Source organism: Mizuhopecten yessoensis, unplaced genomic scaffold (assembly GCF_002113885.1).
Source record: "Mizuhopecten yessoensis strain PY_sf001 unplaced genomic scaffold, ASM211388v2 scaffold9073, whole genome shotgun sequence".
In the NCBI taxonomy this organism is placed as follows: Eukaryota; Metazoa; Mollusca; class Bivalvia; order Pectinida; family Pectinidae; genus Mizuhopecten; species Mizuhopecten yessoensis.
Genome location: NW_018407865.1, coordinates 944,383 through 969,419, shown reverse-complemented (window position 1 = coordinate 969,419; position 25,037 = coordinate 944,383). Strand labels below are relative to the sequence as shown.

Genomic DNA, 25,037 nt, shown 5'->3' with positions numbered 1-25,037 from the left:
TATACGGTTATAGGGTGGGGCTCTCAACTGTTTCCAAGCTGTGACTAAGAAACTAGGTCCCTAGGGGTTCGGTCAGACCCCAGGGTCTATTCTGATATCATGATTGCATTCGTCTCTTTATGCCCAGCATTTGTATATATAGTTTTGGGGTGGGGATCTCAACCGTTTTAAAGTTATGGCCCAGGGACTATGTCTCCAAGGGTGGGGCCAGACCCTAGGGACATCCTGGAAGCAAATGTGCATTCTTCTCTTTATACTCAGCAATTGTATATATGGTTATATGGTGGGGATCTCAACCATTTCCAAGTAATACATTTTATTGGCCCCACCCCTTAGCCCGGGGGGTCAGCCCCACCATTTGTACAATTTTGAATCCCTGCCTCCCATGAATACTTCCGACCAAATATGATCAATATCCATGGCATAGTTCTGCAGAAGAAGTCATTTATAGCAATATAACCAAATTGCCCCCTTTTGGCCCCGCCCCTCAGCCCCCTGGGGGGTCAGCCCAACCGTTTGTACAATTTTGAATCTCCACCACCTAGAGATGCTTCCAGTCAAATAAGGTTGATATCCATCACTTAGTTCCAGAGAAGAAGTCACTTAAAGCAGTATAGCCAAATACCCTTTTTGGCCCTGCCCCTCAGCCCCCTGGGGGGTCAGCCACACCATTTGTACAATTTTAAATCCCTGCCTCCCAGGAATGCTTTTGATCAAATATGATTGATATCCAGTGCACAGTTCTACAGAAGAAGTCGTTTGTAGCAATATAGCCAAATTGCCCCCTTTTGGCCCCGCCCCTTAGCCCCCTGGGGAGTCAGCCCCACCATTTGTACAATTTTTAATCACCACCACCTAGGGATGCTTCCAGTCAAATATGGTTGATATCCACTTCTTAGTTTCAGAGAAGAAGTCGCTTAAAGCAATATGGGCAAATTGACCCCTTTTGGCCCCGCCCCTCAGCCCCCTGGGGGGTCAGCCCAACCATTTGTACAATTTTGAATCCCCACCACCTAGGGATGCTTCCAGTCAAATTTAGTTTAATTCCAACCAGTGGTTAAGAAGAAGAAGTCGTTTAAAGAAATTGTTGATGTACGGACGACGGACGACGGACGGACGACGGACGCCACGGTATGGCATAAGCTCACCTTGGTCCTTCGGACCAGGTGAGCTAAAAATTATACCAACTCCTCGGCTAAAATGTCCAATCTCCAACCAGATAGACCCCAAGTCTGTCAGGTAAGTTTTAATAGATATTTATCACACAAAACTGTCTAGAACTTTTCTACAAACACAAACAATAATTTCCTGTAATTCCTATTAAAATATGTCAATACTTTCGGCAAAAAGTGACAGGTCGAATTTGTAGTTAGAAATGTTTTCCGTTTTGAGAAAAGACATTTTAATTAAATTTACCGCTACAATATCCTGGTGAACATCTATGTATTATATGGCTTACTTAATCTGACAGTGGTCTGTACTCCACATGAGCTACAAATTTCGTTTTTACGTTAGATTTATGACATAATAAATATCTCTTTGAAATTATTTTTGGCTTCTCTGGATTCAATTATTACCGAAAGCTATAAAACGTTCTTTCAGATTTTTCCATAGAAACGTATATGTCTCAAGACAGCACAGATGTATCAATTTTATTCAATTTTAGTGAAACTCTTCGTAAGAAAATGCAATTATTGGACAAAAAATTGACATATTCAGAAGAGCAGATTACACATAAAACTCGTAAAAAATAGGTTAGAGAACGAATTTGATATCACATCATTTTCTATACAGAATTCTTCTGAAAGTTTGGCTGTGTAATTTATAAGTTACAAGTTTATTCAAGATCTGTCTAAGCAAAAACAAAAGGCCTAATAGTTTTAACCACATATATACCTGGTTTTGTCTCTTTTTTAACATGTCTGACATGTGACCACAAGAGTTAGTCAAAATCTTTACATTAGGATTTTTAACACATTTCACATCTATATGACCCTTAAAATTGAAAAATTGATCAAGTCTTCATTAACTTGAACAAACTTATTTTTTGAATTTAAGTTTGCTACTGCACAATCAGTACATAGATCGTTTCAAATAATTAAATAAATCTGACTTCTGTGAAGGTGGATCAAGGTCATTAACATAAACAGAACTGTTGGCCCTACTCCCCAGCAGTACCTGGATAATGAGTAAATAAGTTACTAGCAAAGTGTTCTATGACTGAAGGCTGCATTATAGATCTGTTGAAGATTTGATTTGAAGATTACATCCAAATACCAATGTAATGAGCTTATAACTTGTTCTGGATCATATTTCCAAATGTGAGTTCTATATAAAAGATAATCTGGGTGTTTTTAGTGTTTAGGTCTTACCGTAACGAGGGACGGACGTACTCCAGGCTGCATGATGGTGGTCTCTAAAGTACGAACAAGGGCGTTGTGGTCCATTCCTGTCCAAATTAAACAAGACTGTTATCGAAAACATGACACCAAAGATAGCCATCCTTTTTAACTCGACAAATATCATTTGTCACGTTTCTTAAACAAAGTGCAAATATTTAGAGCGACCAATTTATTAGATCAATATGATGAGCCATTATCGCCTAAACTGACCAAATTTGGAAAAATTTGTCAAATTAAAAGCGTGGCACTGTTACAATATCCGACATATTATATTACATTTTTGACAGTTAATGGTCTAACGAGCTTTGACTTGTTTAAAATCAATTTATCACACCAAAATTTGTTGTTGTGTGTCAGGTGATGAATGTCCCTTTGAGAAAATAAAACCCATCAGGTTTAAGAAATGGCACTATAGCTATAATCCAACAGAGAGAAAAATCAACTTTGCATAGACCATATTTACAATAACATGTCAGTGCTTATATGAAAAAGGTTTTAATAAATGCAGTTAGACAAGAGGCCCCTGTGGCCTGTAATGCTCACTTATTTCTTGTGTTATTTGAACCCCAAGGGAAACTATATTCTTTTTAAACAACAACAGATTCCCAGCTCCCAGGACCAGACATTTTTTATCATTTTTAATAATAAATGACAAACAAGAGGCTCAATGGGCCTGTATAAGTCGTCGATATTAATCTCAAACCAGTAACCTTAAAAAGAGAACAAAAAGGGGAATGCATTTGAACGGACTAAATAAAGCCACAGGCCTAATTATATAGGCTAATTGTTCAGAAGAACCAGTTAAAAGATTTTAACACTTTTAACCCCTGTGACCTTGAAAGTGGGTCCAGATAATTTCTTTTAACAACCTTGGTAGCCCTTCATTTCAGCACGCTATTGGTAAAATATCACCACCCTAAAGCTTTTTGGTTATTAAGAAGAAATTTGAGAACATTTTTAACACATTTGACCCCCTGTGACCTTAAAGGTCAAGGTAATTCACTTTGAAACCCTTTATCAAACATGTTACAGGCCAATAGCTTTACCCTATATCTTTTTATTATTCAGAATAAGTTGTTTAAATATTTTAATCCTTTAACCCCTTTGGCCTTGAAATTTGTTCAAGGTTACTCATTTGAACAAACTTGATCGTCCTTCATACCACTGTCCAGCATAGCTGCATGCTACTGGTCAACTATCATCACCCTTGCTTTGTTCATTATTGAGGGGAAAAAAGTTGTTTGAATGGAAAAGTTGACGGTGGACAACAGACGAAGGATGCCGGACGACAGACAATGGACACCACGCCACGGCATAAGCTCACAAGCACTTCATGCAAGGTGAGATAACAAGTGTTTCTGGAACAGAGGAGTGAATAACAAGACCTGAGTTCTGTGTATTCTGCCATCCAATGATGAAATTTGCATACACAATTTGGCAATTGTATGTGACACTGTGTAAGATATACCCCAACCAGGACAAAGCGATGCACTGACCATCTGACTTACTGACAGATGAAGTGCAAAAATCCAACCCAGTAATACCAGTCGGGGACTAAACAGGCTTCATATGAAAGGTGTTGATAGTCCCTTTGATAGTTGATACACTGTAGAAACTGTTTGTAAGTCTAAACCTAAATTAATTAAATTAGCCTCTCTTCTAAATATAAGAGACCAACATCTTTAAATTTCTCATCCCTACAAAATCAGGTTACTAAATAGCAATACTCTATGAAGAAATCATCTCTGCTATTGGAGACCTCTTTTGAGCTTTCCCTTGGGTGTTCTTTCTATGCAGGTTTCACTATATATATGAAATTCCGCTACAAGGCTTTAGACTATTACAATTCTGTTTGGTTGTACTAATGATACTACGGTAATTTCTATGTGTTTAATAAGTGAAGTGTCATCTGAAGCAGCTGAAGAATATAAAATTAGTTACTTCCCTTTTTTTCAAGACTGAACAAAACTGGTTTGGTTTGTTTGTGTTTTACGTCCTATTAACAGCCATGGTCATTTAAAGATGTGCCAGGTTATGGTGGCGGAGACTAGCCACCGGAGTACCCTGAGAAACCTGCATTACCCAGTGGTGGAGAGAGCCAGTGATTGTGAATGGTCACATGCCTTAACCACTTGACCTCCACCCCCACCCACGCCCCCACCCCCACCCATTCCCATTATTGTGTTACTCAGTTTATAACCAAAAAGAAAAAAAACAGTCCTATTTTATATTAAGCGACAAAAATAATGTTAAAACTTAATATTGATGCTTTCTTGCCCAAGTATCTATGACAAAGCATTCCAGAAAGATCTTGGCAGTGTGTGTAGCACAGTGTTTGGTGGAAAATTAAACAAATGTGATCAACTACCTTACCTGGTACATTTTATATGTTTCTGGATCATAGAGCTGTTTTTGTTTTTATGTAAGAAAAAGTTCCTCAAATTAAACAATACTGGACACTAGCTGTTGATTGCCTTATAGGCTAGTGACACAGTAGATAAAATGTTGATGAAGATATGGAACCGCAGAATATTTGATTTCATTAACAGATTAACTCTAGGATATTTTTAATATTTGAAATCATAAACAGTGACTACTATACTTGCTTCGATCTATATTCAATATCCAATTACCTTCAGGTAAATTAGAACTGATTAATTATAGAGATAATTATGTTATTAAAAATTCATCATTTAATATTGATAACATCTTAGCTCAGAAGCCATACCAATAAATGAGATAGTGGTTCAATCTATATTTATTGACTGAAAGATCAACCATGGCCTGGAACCTCTGTTACAACCGTAATCCATAGAGATACATCTCAATGGCATGCCACTATGTAGGTTGTACTCAGTCCAATGTTTCATTCCCTATAATACATGTATTAAATGTTGAAGATTTCCTGCACAGATAATGCATATTGTTATTAACTTAATATTTTGTGTACTCGTATTTTGGATGTCAGACGGGGTTTTTTCCCACCGTATTAAATACATTTTTCACTTTTATTCAAAATTCATGCATCAGGAAATGATCAAAACTGTTCCTGTATGGTGATGACTAAAAATTGTATGATTACATACAAGATAATCTTTCGCAATCCCATTAGCTGGATCCTATACACATGACAGCTTCTTAAAAATCTCATGTAGATGGTTTTCTGGTGAGTTTTTCAAAATGTAGTCTTCAGGGGAATTCCCTAGATGTTTATCATTAATAAAAAGTTATTGATAAATGTGTATTTTAAAGGCTTTAATTATGTTTTGTAGTCTTTTGACACCCACAACATACTGTATTGGTAAGCATGATTGATATTTTTTTCAACTTTTTCTAAGCCAAGATGTTTGATTTGAAACTTACAATTAAACATTGCACAAAACTTCCCATCAAAACCATCTGATTGTGAACTTTAAAAAGATTTTTTGTTTAATTTATTTTTGAAGATTATAACAAATTAATGACAGACTCTGTGATGGTAAATATGTATAGATATGAACCTAAAATTGATATTGACCTCGGCTTCATCTTGACCGTGGTCAATATCTCTATTTCAGGTATTCACTACACAAAGTCCATCAAGGCCTATCAATGTTAATGTGTGTCCCAAGGTGTTGCTAAGGAGATAAAACATTACAGATAAAACAAGTGTGACCGAAATTTGAAAAATACAGATTGACAAGTAATAGCGTTTCTACCATTGTTATAAAAATGTAATGGTATCCAACACAGTTCCAATCAAATGTGCTAACACTCCGAAGGTTACGCACCCCATCGAATATGTTTGAACTGTACTGTGTTACATACATATGTACCACTACATGTGTTAAAAAGATACTCAGTCTCCTAAAACCATAAAGTAATTATGACGGATGCAGCTTTACAACTATCAGTACCTGTATTTAAATTAAACTTGTACTATCTATTAATTGTTTAATTCTTTCTGAATCCTTTATATTTTTTTTATTTTCATTGCACAACTTACACAATGTGCAGTGTGGGTATATGTGGTGTACGCACCATGTGTACAGCCAGCCACACACTGTGAGATAATAGCATGTGTACAGCCAGCCACGCACTGTGAGATAATAGCGTGTGTACAGCCAGCCATGCACTGTGAGATAATAGCGTGTGTACAGCCAGTCAAACACTGTGAGATAACAGTGTGTGTACAGCCAGCCACACACTGTGAGATAATAGCATGTGTACAGCCAGCCACACACTGTGAGATAATAGCATGTGAACAGCCAGCCACACACTGTGAGATAATAGCATGTGAACAGCCAGCCACACACTGTGAGATAATAGCATGTGAACAGCCAGCCACACACTGTGAGATAATAGCATGGGTACAGCCAGCCACACACTGTGAGATAATAGCATGTGAACAGCCAGCCACACACTGTGAGATAATAGCGTGTGTACAGCCAGCCACACGCTGTGAGATAATTAGCGTGTGAACAGCCAGCCACACACTGCGAGACAATAGCGTGTGCACAACTTAGCTATAGATAACTATCACACAGTTGTTCAATACGTGTCGTGGTCGATAGATATTGTGAATTAATACGATTTTGTATTTAAACTTTTATTTTTCCTGATTTAAGTTTGTTTCTATATTTCAACCAAATGTACATGGTTATCTGTCTATATATATACCAGTAATGGGCATATCAAGTATCGGAAAAAGTTATGTATTGACCTTATGATTAATTGACATGTGTATGGATAGTCATCAGCATGTACGTGCTGTACACTCGGATACAATGTTAATTACCAGGTAATGGGTACATTTTAGTATTACTTTTCAACCTGAAGAAAGACACTAGTGTGAAATTTCCACACAAGGTGTAACATACACAACACAGGTGTAACAGGACTGGACTCTGCCATTGTCGTCGGAGTCCCACTGTCAACCCAGGTTCAATTTGGTTGGCTTGGGGTTCCTCTGTTTAATACAGTACTCTGACCACAACTCTCAAAATACCACAAGAACACTCAATGTAAAACAGTCAACTCCTCATTTATTAGCAGGAGACCCCTTAAAAGATTCCCTATTATGTTACAGTCAGCTGTAGAACCTAACAGGAACGAGTAATAAACAGCTCAATGCAACTCAATGCTTTCGTTACTCGGGGTCAAAGCTAGAACTGTCCAACTTCCAATTTACAAACGTACTGCTATATTCTAAAATGCATATTCAACAAGAGGCCCAGAGGGCCTGTATTGCTCACCTGGATATCTAAGCAATCATGGCAAAATATTCTCCTAATAAGATCCAAGGGAATGGGCCAGACCCTAAGACCAAACCTTGTAACATGTTCATGCCCAGCAAGTTTATGTATGGTTATGGGGTGGGGATCTCAACTGTTTCCAAGCTATGACTACAAAACTAAAAGTCCCTAGGGTTGTGGCCAGACCCCAGGGTCAATTCTAATATCATAACAGCATTTGTCTCTTTATGCCCAGCATTTGTATATCTAGTTTTGGGGTGGGAATCTCAACCGTTTCAAAGTTATGACCCAGGGGTTAAGTTTACAAGGGTGGGCCAGATACTGGGGTCAATTCTAATATCATGACAGCATTTGTCTCTTTATGCCAAACAGTTGTATATATAGTTTTGGGGCGGGGATCTCAACCTTTTCACAGTTATGACCCAGGGGTTAAGTTTGCAAGTGTGGCCCAGATCCCAGGGTCAATTCTATATCATGACAGCATTTGTCTCTTTATGCCAAACAGTTGTATATATAGTTTTGGGGTGGGGATCTCAACCTTTTCACAGTTATGACCCAGGGGTTAAGTTTACAAGGGTGGGGCAGATCCCAGGGTCAATTCTAATATCATGACAGCATTTGTCTCTTTATACCAAACAATTGTATATATAGTTTTGGGGTGGGGATCTCCACAGGTTCAAAGTTATGACCCAGGGGTTAAGTCTCCAAGGGTGGAGCCAGACCCCGGTGCCATCCTGGAAGCATATGTGCATTCTTCTCTTTATACTCAGCAACTATACAAATGTATATATGTTTATAGGGTTGGGATCTCAACCATTTCCAAGTAATAAACTATTTTTGGCCCTACCCCTTAGCCCGGGGGGTCAGCCCTCCACTATTTGTACAATTTTGAATCCCTACTTCACATGAATGCTTCCAACCAAATATGATTTATATCCAGTGGATAGTTCTACAGAAGAAGTTGTTTATAGCAATAAAGCCAAATTGCCACCTTTTGGTCCTTCCCTTTAACCCCCTGTTTGGGGGTGGGGGCCAACCATTTGTACAATTTTGAATCCCCAATACCTAGGAATGCTTCCAGTCAAATATGGTTGATATCCATTTCTTAGTTCCAAAGAAGAAGTTGCTTAAAGCAATATAGCCAAATTGCCCCCTTTTGGACCCGCCCTTCAGCCCCCTGGGGGGTCAGCCCCACCATTTGTACAATTTTGAATCAACATTACCTAGAGATGCTTCCAGTCAAATATCATAAATATCTATCGCATAGTTCTACAGATGAAGTTGTTCAAAGCAATATAGCCTAATTGCCCCTTTTGGCCCCACCCCTCAGCCCCCTGGGGGGTCAGCCCCACCATTTGTACAATTTTGAATCCCCACTACCTAGGGATGCTTCCAGTCAAATATGGTTGATATCCATCTCTTAGTTCCAGAGAAGAAGTTGCTAAAAGCAATATAGCCAAATTGCCCCCTTTTGGTTCATTCTCTTTTACATTACAGTATTCTATACATTTAATTAATTGCATGAATGATATTTTACAAAACACCCAATCTAGATATAAATATGTTTCATTACACTAATTACAAAATAACCATGATACACATCGCTTACAAGCAACAGGGGAAATAACTCTCAATCACCCTGTGCTTCTCTGTTCGGTGATCAACTCCATTTAACTCACTATGCACTGTAGTTACATGTAATAAACCTGAGAGTACAATGTAATAACGTGTAACATGCATTGAAGAATTAAACAAAGAACAAAATATACCGATTGGATATTTACAGGTATACACTAATACAGTGAACATTATTTCACTCCAGCCTTCTGGACCTTCTTCAATCCGTAGCATTGATCAAACGATCTTACCATATCACGCTTAACTGCACATTTTATGGTACAACAGGGCTATATTTCAGCCAAACTTACATGATCGATTGTTAAATTGCCCAGTTGTGTGCACTATTTGCAGAAAGTGTACACACAATGTATACATGGTATCTTTTCGTGTGTTGTTCTATTAACCAACTGTGTTTAAATTTTCATGCACATGCATAGATATAATTAATGAGTGAAAATATTGAACTGATTTGAATGTAGCACAAAAATATATGAAGGCTTATGTAGTTTAAGAAAACAGCATACTGCATGGTTCCTTTTTATATTTTGTTTAGCCTTCTAAATGTACAATGCACAAAATGCAAGTTTTACCTGCCAAAAGAGGGTCTAGGGGAAGTTACTCCCTTATATGTTTGGATTGATGGAAAAGTTCTGTCATTTTGAAACCGTTCTCAGGGTTTCTTACTTCTCATTTTGTAACCCCACTTATAATCTAAATATTTATATCAAAATGTTTCGTATGGCAGATGAACATGTTGGTTGGTTATTTTTTTTTTCAAAATATTCCATTTTATCCACTCCATCAAATAGATCTACTAATTTTGACATCGGAATGAAGAAAATTTTATATTACTACCTTAATCATGATCAATTTCTATATTCAATATAACCAATATCTTACAATAGAAATACAATATGGCTAGTTAGTGAGAAAAGGTTGCAGTACATGTATACATTTGAATTTTGATAAACCAGGTCACAAAAGATTTTGATAGCAAAAGATTACAATATACAATGTATAACAGTATTATGTACTTTGTTTTACACAAGTTCTGTATATAACAGTATCAATGCATGCTTGCAATGTCTTGTTACTTCAAAACAGTTCCAAAAAAGACAACATTTGAACTTTTAAGCCTTATTAAACATGAATATGAATATAAAATATTTTTTGACATTTGTTTAAGGTCAAGAAGCGGCAGATCAGAGTGGAAAACAATAGACTTCAATTGTTAGCCTAACTAGCACATTTTCACAGGCTATTGGCATCTGTTGTAATCACAAGGTGTCAGTCTTTGGGCTGTTCTTCAATACTTTGTGAGATTTGTGATTGTAACGGGTTTTATAAGGAATAACTGCCAAATTCTGAGGTTAAGTTGACCCTAATGTGGGAGATGTGCCAAATTGGGGTTTCTGCTAACTATTTTACGGATTTTCCATGACTACCCCGGGAATGACTGACACCTATGGGTCTGTCTACAAAAATAATTGTGCATGGTTGGGGTCACAAAACAGTGCCTTGCTTCACATGTGACCATGAGTATAGATCATCGTTGATATTTGAGCACACTTGTAAGCTCCTCACCTCCACTAGCTACATGCAGTTGGTCTTACCTGGTATTATGATGATGGGGACGTCAAATATGGGGTTATTAAACAGACTTTTATCCACAAGGCCCACAGGAGAGATCGTCTTATCAATCTTTGACGCTGAAAAGTAATATTCAGTACATTATGTCATATCCAAAACGTTTCTAATTTAAAATCAAAACTATCAAATTTTGATACTGTGTAATAAAAAACAAAAAAAAACTGTACTTTTAATCAATAATCAACATATTAAGTAAAATACTAAATCTACAGTACAATGCTTTCTGCTGACTTTTTGTAACTATTTATTGTATATGTACTTAAAGAAAAAAAATTGTCTTCAACCCTGACTTATATTAACTGACCCACTTTCAATTGCAGATTGTACCATCATATTACTCAATTCCTCTACAGTATAGATTTTTTGCATTCATCATACAAGAATTTGTCTCTAATTGACATTTCATTAATGTTGATACATCTTTATCTGTTGTCGTTCTTTTTGTGAATTTAATTTAAAACACAATTTTAGAAACAGTTGTTTACAAAATGATTTTATATGAGTACAAACATACATGTACACTTACACAAATCTGCCTAACCATGGTAACTCTTACAGAATGCTTGTCTTCCTCACCCTAGTCAAATAATAAACAATTATATACTTACCCTCACAAAAGTCTGCATAGCCGTCATACTTCTTACAGAACGCCCGTCTGCCTTCATTACGATAACCACCAGGATCTGGGGCCACCTTCAATCCCTCTACTGCAAACACAAGATACAAAAACACTCAATAACCTTTGTCAAATCTCAAAGTTTCCAACATAACCAGATGCAACAGAACTGCTTTAGTTTATCAAATAACTTATAATAATAATTTAAGGTTCTTATATACCGCTTTACTACAATTCAGTTTGTAGGTCGTCTCAAAGCGGTTCACAAATTATTATCCATGGTTTTAGGGCCTTTGCAACCAGCCAATATCTTTCTCAACTCCCTGTGGAGCATACAGCCGGTGCTGCCATTTCAACGCTCACAGCTAGCATTTTACAATTCTAGCACTGCCCAACCACATACTCATTTACAGCTGAGTAGACTGCAACAAGCGGAGTTAGGTATCTTGCTCAAAGATACAACACAGTGCCGTGACGTGACTCAAACCCTCAACCCTTCGGTCACGAACCCGACATCTTACCACTAGACTACCGTGCCTCCATGCGGCATATCTTTTTGATATTACATAAAGCAATAAATAGGCAGGGAATGCAGTATAGTTTGCATAGAAACTGTACATCATATATTGCCTATGGTGACTGAAATATAATTATGCAAAGTCTATCACTATTGGTACAATTGTTTTCGGTTGTAATATTATAATACTGTGCAACAAAATCAGATTCAAAATTTTGAGTGACAACGTTGTACATTTAGTAAACAGATTAGTGAACAGATATCTACTCCCGACATCTTGTATAACTCTCTCTGTATCTCAGAATTACATGCATCTTACATTCACATCAATGTGTTTAATTCATTGCACTGAACAGCTTCTATTATAGCATTTTGCACAATTAGTTTGTCAAATGTAGTCTTTTTCAAAACTTTCCCGACATTTTCAGATTTTGCCACGTGGTTTCAACATTTGAAAGGTTGGCAAACATGCATGTATATATAGTACAGAGAAAATTCTGAAGTTTAAGATACGTCACAATAATGATTTTATTTCAAGGGAAATAACTCTAACACATATCACAGCACATAATCCTTAAGAGAGAAGAGACAGATATCATTCACTGTTTCACATGCCTTTTGATAATGAAGTTTGTCCTTTAGGTGCAAACTTCCACAAGATACTTACATTTTTTACTAACACAGAAAGAACTATGTAAGTTTTTTGGCCATTCACCATCATACCCAGCGTAACTGATCTACAACACATAGAAGTATCGGTCAGAAAACACAGAGTTCAAATTTAAACTTAAAACCTGAAGGATGAATAATGTAATAATTGAAAGATGATATGATGACAATTGAACACCCATTCTGGGATTGTTCAAGAAAATCAAGTTTAGAAAAAGGATGAACTTCTAAAATTTATAATAATAATAATAATAATTTGAGGTTCTTATATATCGCTTTATCACAACCTAGTTCGTAGGTCGTCTCAAAGATTATACGAATAATCATATAGCTTCTGAAATATAGAATGTCTTCTAAATTAAGGGTCTAGGAGAATTCAAAACTATTTTTTTTTTCTAAAACTGCAGTGAATCAAAACTTAACTGGTACAAAGGGGACCAGATCTTACAGCTTGTATATCCAACAAAAATGCTGATCACTTTATAAACAAAGAGAAAAGAACTTTTGTGCCATAAAATCACATCAGACAGGACATGGTTCAAGGCAAGTGTTGGCAAAGTCAAATTTCACCGTACATACACAACATTTCATATACTGACCTAGAAAAAAATATCTTTTCATACCAATCTCTCTCTCTGACACATATATATATAAGATTACTATATAGTAGCTCTGTATGGTATATCTTATACACACAGGAGTTTAAATCTTAAATGCTGTTCACACAGGTATGAGAAATCTATATCTTACATACACAGATTCTGTATAAGAGAAAACCTGTAAAAAGATGGTACATGTGCATGATAGTACCAAATCAGTGTCAGCAGAGATAACACAATTCTTATTCTATATTAGATACTACCATGTTATAAGATAAACTTTGGCAAGACATTACCTACTGTAAGTGAAAACATAGCTATTCACCTTTTCATGTTTAGTGAACCCATCGATACCACGCTGACCTACAAAATACCAGACGTCCCTAAACTTGAGGTTCTGCACCATACTACTGCCTAACTTGTTGAAGAGCTCCTTGGCGTGTAGACTCAGCCTGCAAAAGTAATAGGATAAAATAAATCTGTTACAAATACATTGCAATTTGTATGAAAATGACTTTATATAAGACTAAACATTTTGTAAAACATACAGATGCCCTCGCATTTGATATCTTGGTGAAGGAATCCTCAGGATTTATCCATACATATGATTTGGTGACTGATCAATTCTCATATCAAGAGTAATGGAGATGAACTAAAGTCTAACTATGATGTGACTTGTGTGGGTGAATTAACTAACAGACCGACCAACAGAAAAGGCAAATACAAGTATTATACAATCATGCACCGGTATATGACATTAAAACAAGTTCTAAGATAAAGTTTAAGTTATGTATTTCAGATTTTAAATATTACTACAATGTAAATATATCTTATCACAATGAAGGTCCTTACTCAATAGCTGTTTACTATGTTGTTACACTTAGCAAAGATGTAAAAATCAACCCTTAGGGCCTTAAAACAAGACCACATTGTTATTTATCAATTTTAAAGCAATATCCATTAGGAATAGAATTAATGCCAAATAACATGATATAAAACAATCTATCATGTACAACATGCAGACAGGAAATTGGTGTTTTATTGAAATATGATATTGACCAAATCATGACATGAAGCAATGTGAGATAATGGGAAATATACAGCTATAGGTACAAATACATTATAGATATGTGAAAAGTTGTGGTATCCTTACACAGATGTTTGGGAATTCTGAAAAAAAATCCTTTTACTCTAGCAGACTATGATGAGAAGCATGAAATATTTTGAAATAATATCCTGAAATGAGTGTCAGATAATTTAACAGTATTAATCATAGGTAAACTTACTTTCTTGATCCGTCGTCATTGACAACAGCTACAACAATGTCATCAGGCTCAAGTTTGTCCAGGAAAAATTCTAAGCTAAGGCTATCTGTTGACATTAAAACATTTTAAGTTCAAATTCATATTCATACAACACATGAAAATAACACAAAAGCAAAACCAGTTACCCTGGTAACAAATTTCCAAGAAAGATTCTTTAACCCAAAATTATTTTTTTCCCTGTTAAATTTTGATAATGAGGTATTTGATGTTTCATAAATATCATTTGTAAATATCAGCTGTTCACAGTTACTAAAATGGAAAAACAGAGGTTTTAAGTCAGAACTGATTTTTTTTTTACTTTTAAAAGTTTGCCTCTTTATAAGTTATTACATTATATTTGAATTCAAAATATGGACTTTTCATAATCATTTCAAATTTAAAGTGAATTCAATAGCACACAAATATTTCATAACTAAAGCTGAGCTTATTAAGTGTCTTGTTAAAAGATAGTTAAGGCAAACTGAATCTTTTTCATGCAAGGAGTTTCATAGTTCATCCTGTGTTCGAACCATCACCCAGCAAGATGCACAAATGTTCAACAGCATCACAAACACACTGAAAGTCTTCAATACATTTAGGAAATTCCAACCCTGTATATGTACCAAAAAATTGTCTTACTAAATTTAGGTCAGGAGAATCATTTGTGTACAAACAATCATTGAAAAATGGGAAATCAATTTATTTAATAACATAAATAAATTGCGTAAAAAAATCGGAAAACTTCTTCGTCATGTTTCCGTTCAAAGACACAACAATCAGACATAAAATGTTGTCAGTTTCATTATTTAATAATAAGTTCTACTTCTGTAAGTATTTCGTATCTAAAGGAGGATCATTTTTAATCTGTTTACTTCAGAATTATCTGTAGTACATACAGCTATAACTGTTGTATGTTTTACTGTCACTTTAAACTGAATATTTAAATAAAGTCTATAAACACGGTTATTCAGAAACGACAAACTACTGTTAGAAAACCAGACAGTATCACTGTTACCTGGTTAACTTATCTCTCCTACAATTATCTTGTGCCATATTTTTTTTAAGTAGTGGATAACAGAATTTTATTTTCAAATAAAAATTATTTTCGATATCTTTGTGTTTTCCTGTAACTACTTGGTGGTACATGTAGTAATAAAATATAGGACTACTATTTTGTAAAATGTCTAGATGAATAAATGTTAAAAAAAAATGTGGATAAACAATATATATATTTTTATCAAGGACTACTCAGAAATAAACTAGAAAATGTCTAAGACATAAATGCCCCCGCTCATGGGATGGGACGGGACGAGACAGGACGCGACACAACAGACATGGGCAACACCATATGCCCCCCCATTTTATGGCGGGGGCATAAAAATACATATTGAACCACATTGCATTTGTAGTACTTTAGAAAGCTGTTGACATATACTATGTACATTGTATCAGCAGTAAAGAGTTCAACTTCGCCCCAGTACAAACACACTAGGGTTTAAATCCACTTCATCACTCAAACGCAACCAGGTCCCAGGATCATGAAAAAATCTACACTTAAGTCCAGAATTTGTTGAATGTTGTCTAAAACTGAAGTTCAAAAAATTTGACTTTATGTGCATGTACATGACTGTATTATTTTCATTAAATTTAGAATGATTCCTTCGAGAACCGTTTTATATTTAATTGAAATCTGAACACGGATATAAGTGGAATTCCTGTGATCCTGTGCCCACTGGCCTAATTACGTAGATAGTATTATATCTGCTGTTAAAAATTAGCCCGATGAAGACTTTTAATGTTAAAACAAATCAATCACATGTCAAAGCAACAAAATGTCAAGCTGGACAGAGTGTTAGGTATGACAGCTGGTATATAGTGTATTGGATGGGATAAGGTCGATGTAGAGGTCATATACAGGTCAGATGGAGATCACGATACAGATCAGATCATGTAGAAGTTATAAAGATAATTAATCTTCAAATCATAACCCGGCTTCAATGTCATCCTCAAGATTACCACAAGTACCAACATTACTTGTTTGAAATTAGGCTAAGAGTGCAATTACAGATTCCTAACGATTACATTTTTTTCTGAAAAAAAACATTAGCAAATTTGAAGGTCTGACATTTAGAAAGGACTTGATTTAATCCCTTTGTACAATTTGAATGAACTTCAAGAGATGAAAAATGTATCTATGCATTGTACACTGGTTTGCAAATTACACAGGATCTGATAATGGAAACATCTTCATCTCGATTATCCTTGGAGTACTGATACACTGTTTATTGTTACAGCTGTACGTACCATCAAAAATGATTAACATGTCTTATGACTTAAGACAATGAGCTCCTCATCAGATTTAAAGGGAAGAAGTTGAACTGAAGCCTGGCCTTGGGTTTTTTTCAATCTTATCTTTAGACATTTTGACAGATAGATGTCTGGTGTGAGCGACACGTACGCGACATCTATCTGTCAAAATGTCAAAGTCTTGTGTCCGGGCCAAAGGACACTCGTGCTATGGAGAGAGCTGGCAGCTGGTGGATTGGGGTTGTGTGAGGGTATGGGATAGAGGACAGGGGATCCCCGGGGGATGGGGGATGGGGGGGGGGCATCTTAGGTGAGACGTGAAACCTTTACCTTTTAGGTATGTGTCATATCTGGAGACAGATTTGACCTGGAAGGAGACATGATCTATCACCGCCATGTTAAACCCTCGGCCTGCATCGTTGATCTGTTTGTCTACAATTCTATATTAGTATCCATGGAAACAAAACATGCAGTTAGTTCATATATACATGTAAATACGGATAACTAAAATACCCTCAATTCTATCCTCATCCTCACTTACTGTTAGAGCATGCTTGCATAATAATAGTTTTCATAATTGTAATTATTTCACTCAGCATTGTCTTCCTTTACCAGAAAACCTATTTGATTCAATGCTTTGTGTGTAACTTAAATCAAACCTGCCCCTAAGACCTCCCATCTACTAACAAAGTTAATTGGCTAACACAATACAGTATTACATTTCAAGACATGCATCTGTCCAAAATAAATGCTGATTATAAATAACTATACTACGTATATACTCACTCTATATTACGTATTTATCCTACAACAAGCCCAGGGGAGACAACACATAATTTCTGACCAAAAGGGAGCATAGGGCTTATCAAGGGACATAGAAATAGCCCTTATTGGTAATTCTACTTCTGTGACTGTAATCAAAATGATGGGCTTATTACTAGACCCGGGCTTATTGTGGGATAAGTACAGTGTTGTAATAGTATTACAGTGGAAACATCCTAATCAAGGCTTTGACAGAATGAACATTTTGTTCACAGATGCTAAATGTTGATCGGGATTCTGATTCACAGGAAATTCTGTTGCCTCGCCATTAATTTTCATGTCAAGATAAGCTCTCTTTGTCATTTTGTATCAACTTTGAATTACAAAATTATCCTGGAATGTTGATGATCTTATTCACATTCATAAACTGTTAATGAAGATATTTGAGCTGCAAATTTTACTTCCAGCTAAATTTCAATCTCCCAATACTTTTTTTAAGAGACTTATGACAAAGCATCTCCTTTCATTAACGTTGATCTGGGTTGTTTTTTTTGTTTTGTTTTTTTGTATCTTGGCACTTCCACTGTACATGTTACAATACTAATACACAGTTAATACAGTTTATCATTAGATGATTATATTCGTTTTTGTAAAATTAGAAATTTTCAGTTGTGAAAATCAAATGTTAACACTTCAAATTATTCCGAGTTTGAACAGTTTTGTCTTAATTTAATGTATAGTATCAGTTTGTTGATATGTTTATTTGTGCTTAATTTCAAACTGATTAAGTAAATGTGAATTAGCAAAACATTTCCACTTTTACCGATTTTTGCAACCAGAACATCCTGCCAGTACATCTGGTGAAGCATTATTTGGTGTGGATTAGCAATATTGTACCTAAGGCCAACAAAAGACAAGTTACAGCAATACAAACCATGATACCTTCAGTATGAGCATTCAAATAACCCAAGATGCTATAGATTACCAAGAAAATCTTTATAATTCAAAATCACCTCTTACGAANGCTCACGTGATAACATAATACGTCCCCGTCTCCGACGGGCGTATAAAAACTGCATAAATCATTTCTTACATTTTTCCAGCAACACAAATTTTGGGAGCTTTTTTGTCACTTTCTCCTGTATCAACCAACATAGAAAATGTTCCATCCTCGCATCCAGATGCTAATCCACAATTCTTAAAATCAGGTCCAGGCTGTATAGCTCCCAATGTCTGTACGGAGGGGAGATAATCCTCCATGTCTCCAATAGGCCCCACTGAAAAACACAAGACATAAACCAAGGGAGATAACCATTTGTCTCTAATAGCCATCTGAAAACCCATTAAACATACATATCAGCTGCTTGAGATACTTCTCTACATCCCCTAAAGACCCAACTGTGAAACACAAATTGCAAACCAAGGGAGATAATGCTGTGTTTCCTTGTAACCCCTAACTGACAAATCAGAACACACATACATGCAAGTGGAGAGAGTCTCTTTTTCCTATAGACTCCACTGAAAAACACCAAATGCAAACCAGGGAAGATATTTCTATGTGTCTCGAACCCAAAAGTCAACAAAACTGCACTGAAAATTGAACAAGAAGACGCTGTCATTGATATCCCCCGCGCGCATGAAGCGTAAAATATAGGTCAAATCAGCATCCACAATATGCATTCAGTAGAGCAACCCTAGATGCACAATTGATGTAAGCTTAATCAATATAGCACTTGTAGTAGGCAAGATATAGATGTTAGCAATTCTTCCTTATCAGGTGCATGGACGGACGCACAGACGGACCCACTTTTCTATATCCCCTGGCAACTAGTTGAGCTGTGGATAAAAACACAAGACACAAACCATTGGAGTTTATAATTTTTGTCTGTAATAATCTCAAACGAAGAACACAAGGCACAAACAAGGGGAGGTAATCTTTGTGTTTCCAATTGGTCTACTGAATTAAACAATCCACAAACCGTGGGAGGTACTTACTTGGTAAACCAAAACATCCTTGTTTTTCTATTGGTGGAGCAAAAGCACTTGTTTCCCTGGATTTATGCTGAAATGAACAAGTTTTGCTTAGTTATTTCTCCTTTAAATATATTATGTACTGCCACTTTCAATCTATGCAACCTAATGGTATTAACATTTTTGTTTTTCAAAAGAAAGTAGAAAAAATTGGCTTCGACATGCATGTCCTTACCAGCTGGCTATAAGAAATAACATAAATATTAATACAATTTAACGTTTTAATGGTAAAATATAAGTCCTGAGGTAAAACCATTTCTGCGATAAAATAAAAGTCCAAAGGGAAATTTACTTTTTATTTTTATTTTCTATTATTGGTGCTTAAGTCTGTTACATGTAGACTGCTTACACTCCATTTCATAAATAATGAACATATTTTGCTATCAAAAACAGTCATAATGAATCAAAACCCAATATACTTACAAACTTTATAGCATGGCCTTCTTTTAGCCAATCTCATTCTGACATACTCCAAAGCATGGCTTTGTGCAGGAACCAACTGTACTGAAAACACTCTTAACTATAGTATTGTCTTGTCTCGTAGACAATTTTTCTATTAAACAGCAGCTATAGATTGGCCTTGACCGAGACATTATTATACAATGTACTTACAAATTCTATAGCATGGCCTCGCCTCAGACCCAGTTGGCCAACGATCATAAAATTGTCCCGGAACTGTACTCTTGAGATCAGGTTGCTGCCCATAGCAACAAAGACATTTCTTCCCTCTTCTTTTAGGCTACAAACACAATAACAAATATACCTTATGACACAGGGCTACTGCCGACAAATAAGGTCATCAAGTTAAGTATAACATGAACTGACAACTAGTTAAGAGTGATATTTAGCCATTGAAAGTTTCTACTCTTATACTGTATAAACTTAGATTTTTTACTACCACACATACTTCACATGTGTCAGAGTTATCTCCCTTCTAGCACAGTGTTAATAAATCTATACATAAGATGCTGTTTGATCGTACTTCAAATCAAGAACTTTCCATAATTCATCCCAAGTTTTTCTCAAAGTCAAATACTTTACGAGATGAAATAACATCGTGTGGGAGACTATTCTATACAATATCTGGTTTCATCAAGGTAACAGTTCTTAAGGTAACTTTCCAAAGTGTCATTAAGTAATTATCAATGAGATTTTATTGATTTTTTCGTGCGGACACACCAGGACGCTTTTGAAATGGAAATTTCTTTAGGTAACTTTCCAAAGTGTCATTAAGTAATTATCAATGAGATTTTATTGATTTCTTCGTGTGGACATACCAGGACGCTTTTGAAATGGAGATGGCTTTCACAATGAAGTAGTATGTATTCTTAAGATAAACGTAAGAAATATGTTCCACTCACCCTTCTGACACTTCATCAAAGCTGACAGCTAGAACAAGTGTATTTCTGGGCACCTTGTCTCTGACGTAACGTAGAAGAGGGTACACTGTAACATAAACATACTGGTTTACCAGTTATAAGCTGAATAATGAGCCCCAACTCTTTTTGCCATTGATAAAACAATCATTATCGATATTACTGCCTTGTTAAACAAACTTGCAAATGATCATGACCCATCTTGAAATAATCCATTTTTGTGTATAGGTTCAAATTGTAAACCTGTTATAATGGTTTCTAAGAAGAAATACTTTTCACAGGACAACATGGCAAGATCTTATTGTGACCTAACCAAAACATAATGTAGAATGTTTAATGGCATCACCTTCTAAAATTATCTTCTTTAACCCTTTCACCCCTATGTAACTTTAGTAGACTCTACCATGTATTAATTTGGAAGAGTCCATTATGGTCTACAGTGGTGAAAGGGTTAAGCTCTACTATGATATTAATACATTGAGCTTATACCCTTCAAGGGTTTGATCTGTGGTATGACATGCCCTGTTAAATGTATGAAATAGAAAACCCTCAAATTTACTCGTCATGCTGATAAAACGTATTGCTAAGTAATTGTGGGTTTTTTTATTGTTTTTTATTCATTTTCATTTTTTTGTATAAAACATGATATAACACATATGGTACATGATTGTTGTTAAAATTCCTAAAGCTGAAGAGTTGTTGATAATAAAAAAAATGTTAATTCACTATGAATAAATACTTATCAAGCATGTACCTATAGCTATATACAGAGACAAAAAAAGAATAAACACACAAGCACACACCCACACACACTAACAGCTACACACCCACACAAATTAATATATAATAGTCTTTGAAGAGACTTATGACAAAGCATCTCCTTTCATTAACGTTGATCTGGGTTGTTTTTTTTGTTTTGTTTTTTTGTATCTCACCACTTCCACTGTACATGTTACAATACTAATACACAGTTAATACAGTTTATCATTAGATGATTATATTCGTTTTTGTAAAATTGGCAATTTTTGGTTGTGAAAATCAAATGTTAACACTTCAAATTATTCAGAATTTTAACATTTTTTTTCAATCATGATGCATAGTATCAGTTTGTTGATATGTTTACTTGTGCTTAATTTCAAACTGATTTAGTAAATATGAATTAGCAAAACATTTCCACTTTTACTGATTTTTGCAACCAGATCATCCTTCCAGTACATACATTTGGTGAAGTATTATCTGGTGTGAATTAGCAATATTGTACCAAAGGCCAACAAAAGACTAGTTACAGCTATACATACACTAACAGTTACGGTACACTAACAGTTACACTAACAGTTACACTAACAGTTACACTAGCAGTTACACTAACAGTTACACTAACAGTTACACTAACAGTTACACTAGCAGTTATACTAGCAGTTACACTAACAGTTACACTAGCAGTTACACTAACAGTTACACTAACAGTTACACACCCACACACATTAATATATAAATGATTAATAAATAAATGGTATTCGTGACATTAGTTATACAGACAAAAATCAAATGCACACAAAAAAACAATAATAGCCCCGGTTTCGATGGTTTACAGTTAAATTTTTAAAAATATTTAGGAAGCTCATTCGACGGGCATATAAAAATTACCGAATGATATGACTCTTTCATGCCCAGGGGTGTAGGATAGGGAAATTCCACCCGAGGGGTTTTCAAATTTAGTAAAACCTGAGGCTTTCATAAGGGTTTTGCCAAATTTGAAAATACCGAGGTGGAATTTCTCTATCCTACACCCTTGGACAAAAAAGAGTATTTTTCTCTCATTCCAGCGACCAAAATAAGCTCAGGAACCATGAAGATGCATTTAAACTGGCTACCATTTTGAAAATAACAACTTTTCCCCTGAGCTTTTAGGACGAAATTAATCAGTTGGTGAGATTAATCATACCCCATATCTGCAAACAATGTTTGCGAAGAAAAAATAATCTCATCTTTCTAACATATACAGTAAATATATTGTAAAAGTTTCTAATTTCATCACGTCACTCTTTTTTTCCGCATTGCAGCGGCAGAGTTTTCCAAATTTGTGCCGTCACGTCATTATTGAGCCATTGCGACATCACGTCACGTGAAATGGATTGTAAGATAGAAATTTCTTACAGAGTACACCCCTTTCTTACCCTGAACAGTTCTATCTTAAAGTACAGAGATGAGAGAATGTAACTTATATTACTCTGTGTTCAGTGGACTACTTTGTTTATTGATATGATATCTCTATATAGATTATCTATATAGAGATATCATATCATGATGTCACATAAACCCCACTTAATGATCAGTCAGTGAATATGAAGGGTCTACCAGATAATATGAAAGCAATGCATGCTTTTCATTTCCAACTATTAGACAAATAAATAGTATGCAGTTGCGGTGATTTACTTACCGTCAAGATATGTGTCAAATATTTGTTGGTCTTTAATTTCCAAGGTATCAGCTGAAATCACAAATTATTTATGTTAGCTAGTCGGTGTACATTTAAACATTTCAAATTGATATGGAGCATGTCAAAAACTCTTTCCCTCTGAACGTGTGACAACTACAGCATAAGGGATATGGGTATTGGTGATCATTTTGCATGAGCTTTCGATCAGCATGGGTTATTAAGTTTTTGACCAGTAACTGTTGTGATTCACAAGTTGTTTGAGAAAAAGTATTAGAAGTTCTTGAGCCACCACAGCCTCTCGTTGAATCATTCTAATGAATAGTCAGTATCTCACTACCAAATGTAGACAGTACACTACAGAAAAGTTCATTTCACCGATATAAAGATCGTCCCCAATGGGTATTGTTAAGTTTTCTTATTTTTAACTCAGGGAATTTACAGATCACGCACAATTTTCACCTTACAATTTATAACCTAGTACATTGTGCCCATTAGAACTGATGTAATACAGCGTAACCTGATTTTACCAACACCTGTCTCCTCCTATCTTTAATGACATACTGTCTTCTCTGACCCTGCATAATATGATTATGATACATCTGTGAGTATTTTCTATTGTAGTATTATTTTACAAACACTTCTGCTGATACAAAATTTTACCAGTCTGTTGGTAACAAGTGTACACGTTTTGAGTCAGGTAAATCACCTTTCTTTTCACAGTAGCATATATGTGGTTCCACTGCATCCACGGAACTATGAAAGCAACATTACATTGAAACTTTTAGGTTATACAGCTAGTATATTGAAATTCACCCTGATTTTTTTACTTTTAAAATCAGCAGATTTTTTTCTTTTTAAAAACTTTGCCTTGATACCTGTTGAGAAGAAGGAACTACAAGTAAAATAGATTTGTATATGATACCTTGAACGCTTACTTACGATCTATAAACACTGCATTGATACCACGGCCAGTATTCTGGAGGTCTGGACTAAACAATCTAAAAAGAAAGCCACCATATATACAGGATAGTGTACAGTTGTTGTGCAGTCATATAATTCAAGGGAGGCAATTCAGACAAAAAACAAGATCATTTATTGGTAAAAGAAAATCGCATGATAAAAGAAATCATTAAGAAGCCAGACATAAGCAAAGGTATTACCAGTACTTTAAGTGGCTGAAATTAACTACAGAAGATCTACAATTCATGCAGAAACAAGAGGCCCAAGAGGGCCTGTATCACTCACCGGAATATTTAAGCAGTCATAGCAAAATATTCTCATTAAATATTATATTGCACTAAAAATATTTCCCTCACAAACTTTGTTGGCTCCATCTGTTGAAACTACCAGCAAAATATTATTACAAGATTCTATGCTTTTTGATTCTTCAGAAGTTGCTTGACATATTTTTCCCTGTGACCTTGTAAGTAGGTCAATGTCATTTTCCTTCTCAAATTGGTAAGCTCTATTCCAAAAGCTACCAGCCAAATCTTATGAATCCATTCCTTTT

General features: G+C 35.5%; 1 protein-coding gene across 1 annotated transcript in view; it reads right to left on the bottom strand.

Annotated features, from left to right (window-relative positions):
* The window catches only part of LOC110457285 (protein O-linked-mannose beta-1,2-N-acetylglucosaminyltransferase 1-like), a 57,047-nt gene that overhangs the window by 24,140 nt on the left and 7,870 nt on the right, over positions 1-25,037 (bottom strand). The window contains exons 6-18 of the mRNA XM_021508489.1: positions 24,467-24,525; positions 23,528-23,578; positions 21,073-21,157; positions 20,324-20,450; positions 19,676-19,742; positions 18,774-18,957; positions 17,249-17,358; positions 14,594-14,678; positions 13,633-13,759; positions 12,707-12,776; positions 11,515-11,613; positions 10,870-10,965; positions 2,373-2,449 (exon numbers count right to left, since the gene is read on the bottom strand). Of these exons, the coding sequence (XP_021364164.1) occupies positions 2,373-2,449; positions 10,870-10,965; positions 11,515-11,613; positions 12,707-12,776; positions 13,633-13,759; positions 14,594-14,678; positions 17,249-17,358; positions 18,774-18,957; positions 19,676-19,742; positions 20,324-20,450; positions 21,073-21,157; positions 23,528-23,578; positions 24,467-24,525 (1,237 nt within the window). The remainder of the gene's footprint in view (positions 1-2,372; positions 2,450-10,869; positions 10,966-11,514; positions 11,614-12,706; positions 12,777-13,632; positions 13,760-14,593; positions 14,679-17,248; positions 17,359-18,773; positions 18,958-19,675; positions 19,743-20,323; positions 20,451-21,072; positions 21,158-23,527; positions 23,579-24,466; positions 24,526-25,037) is intronic.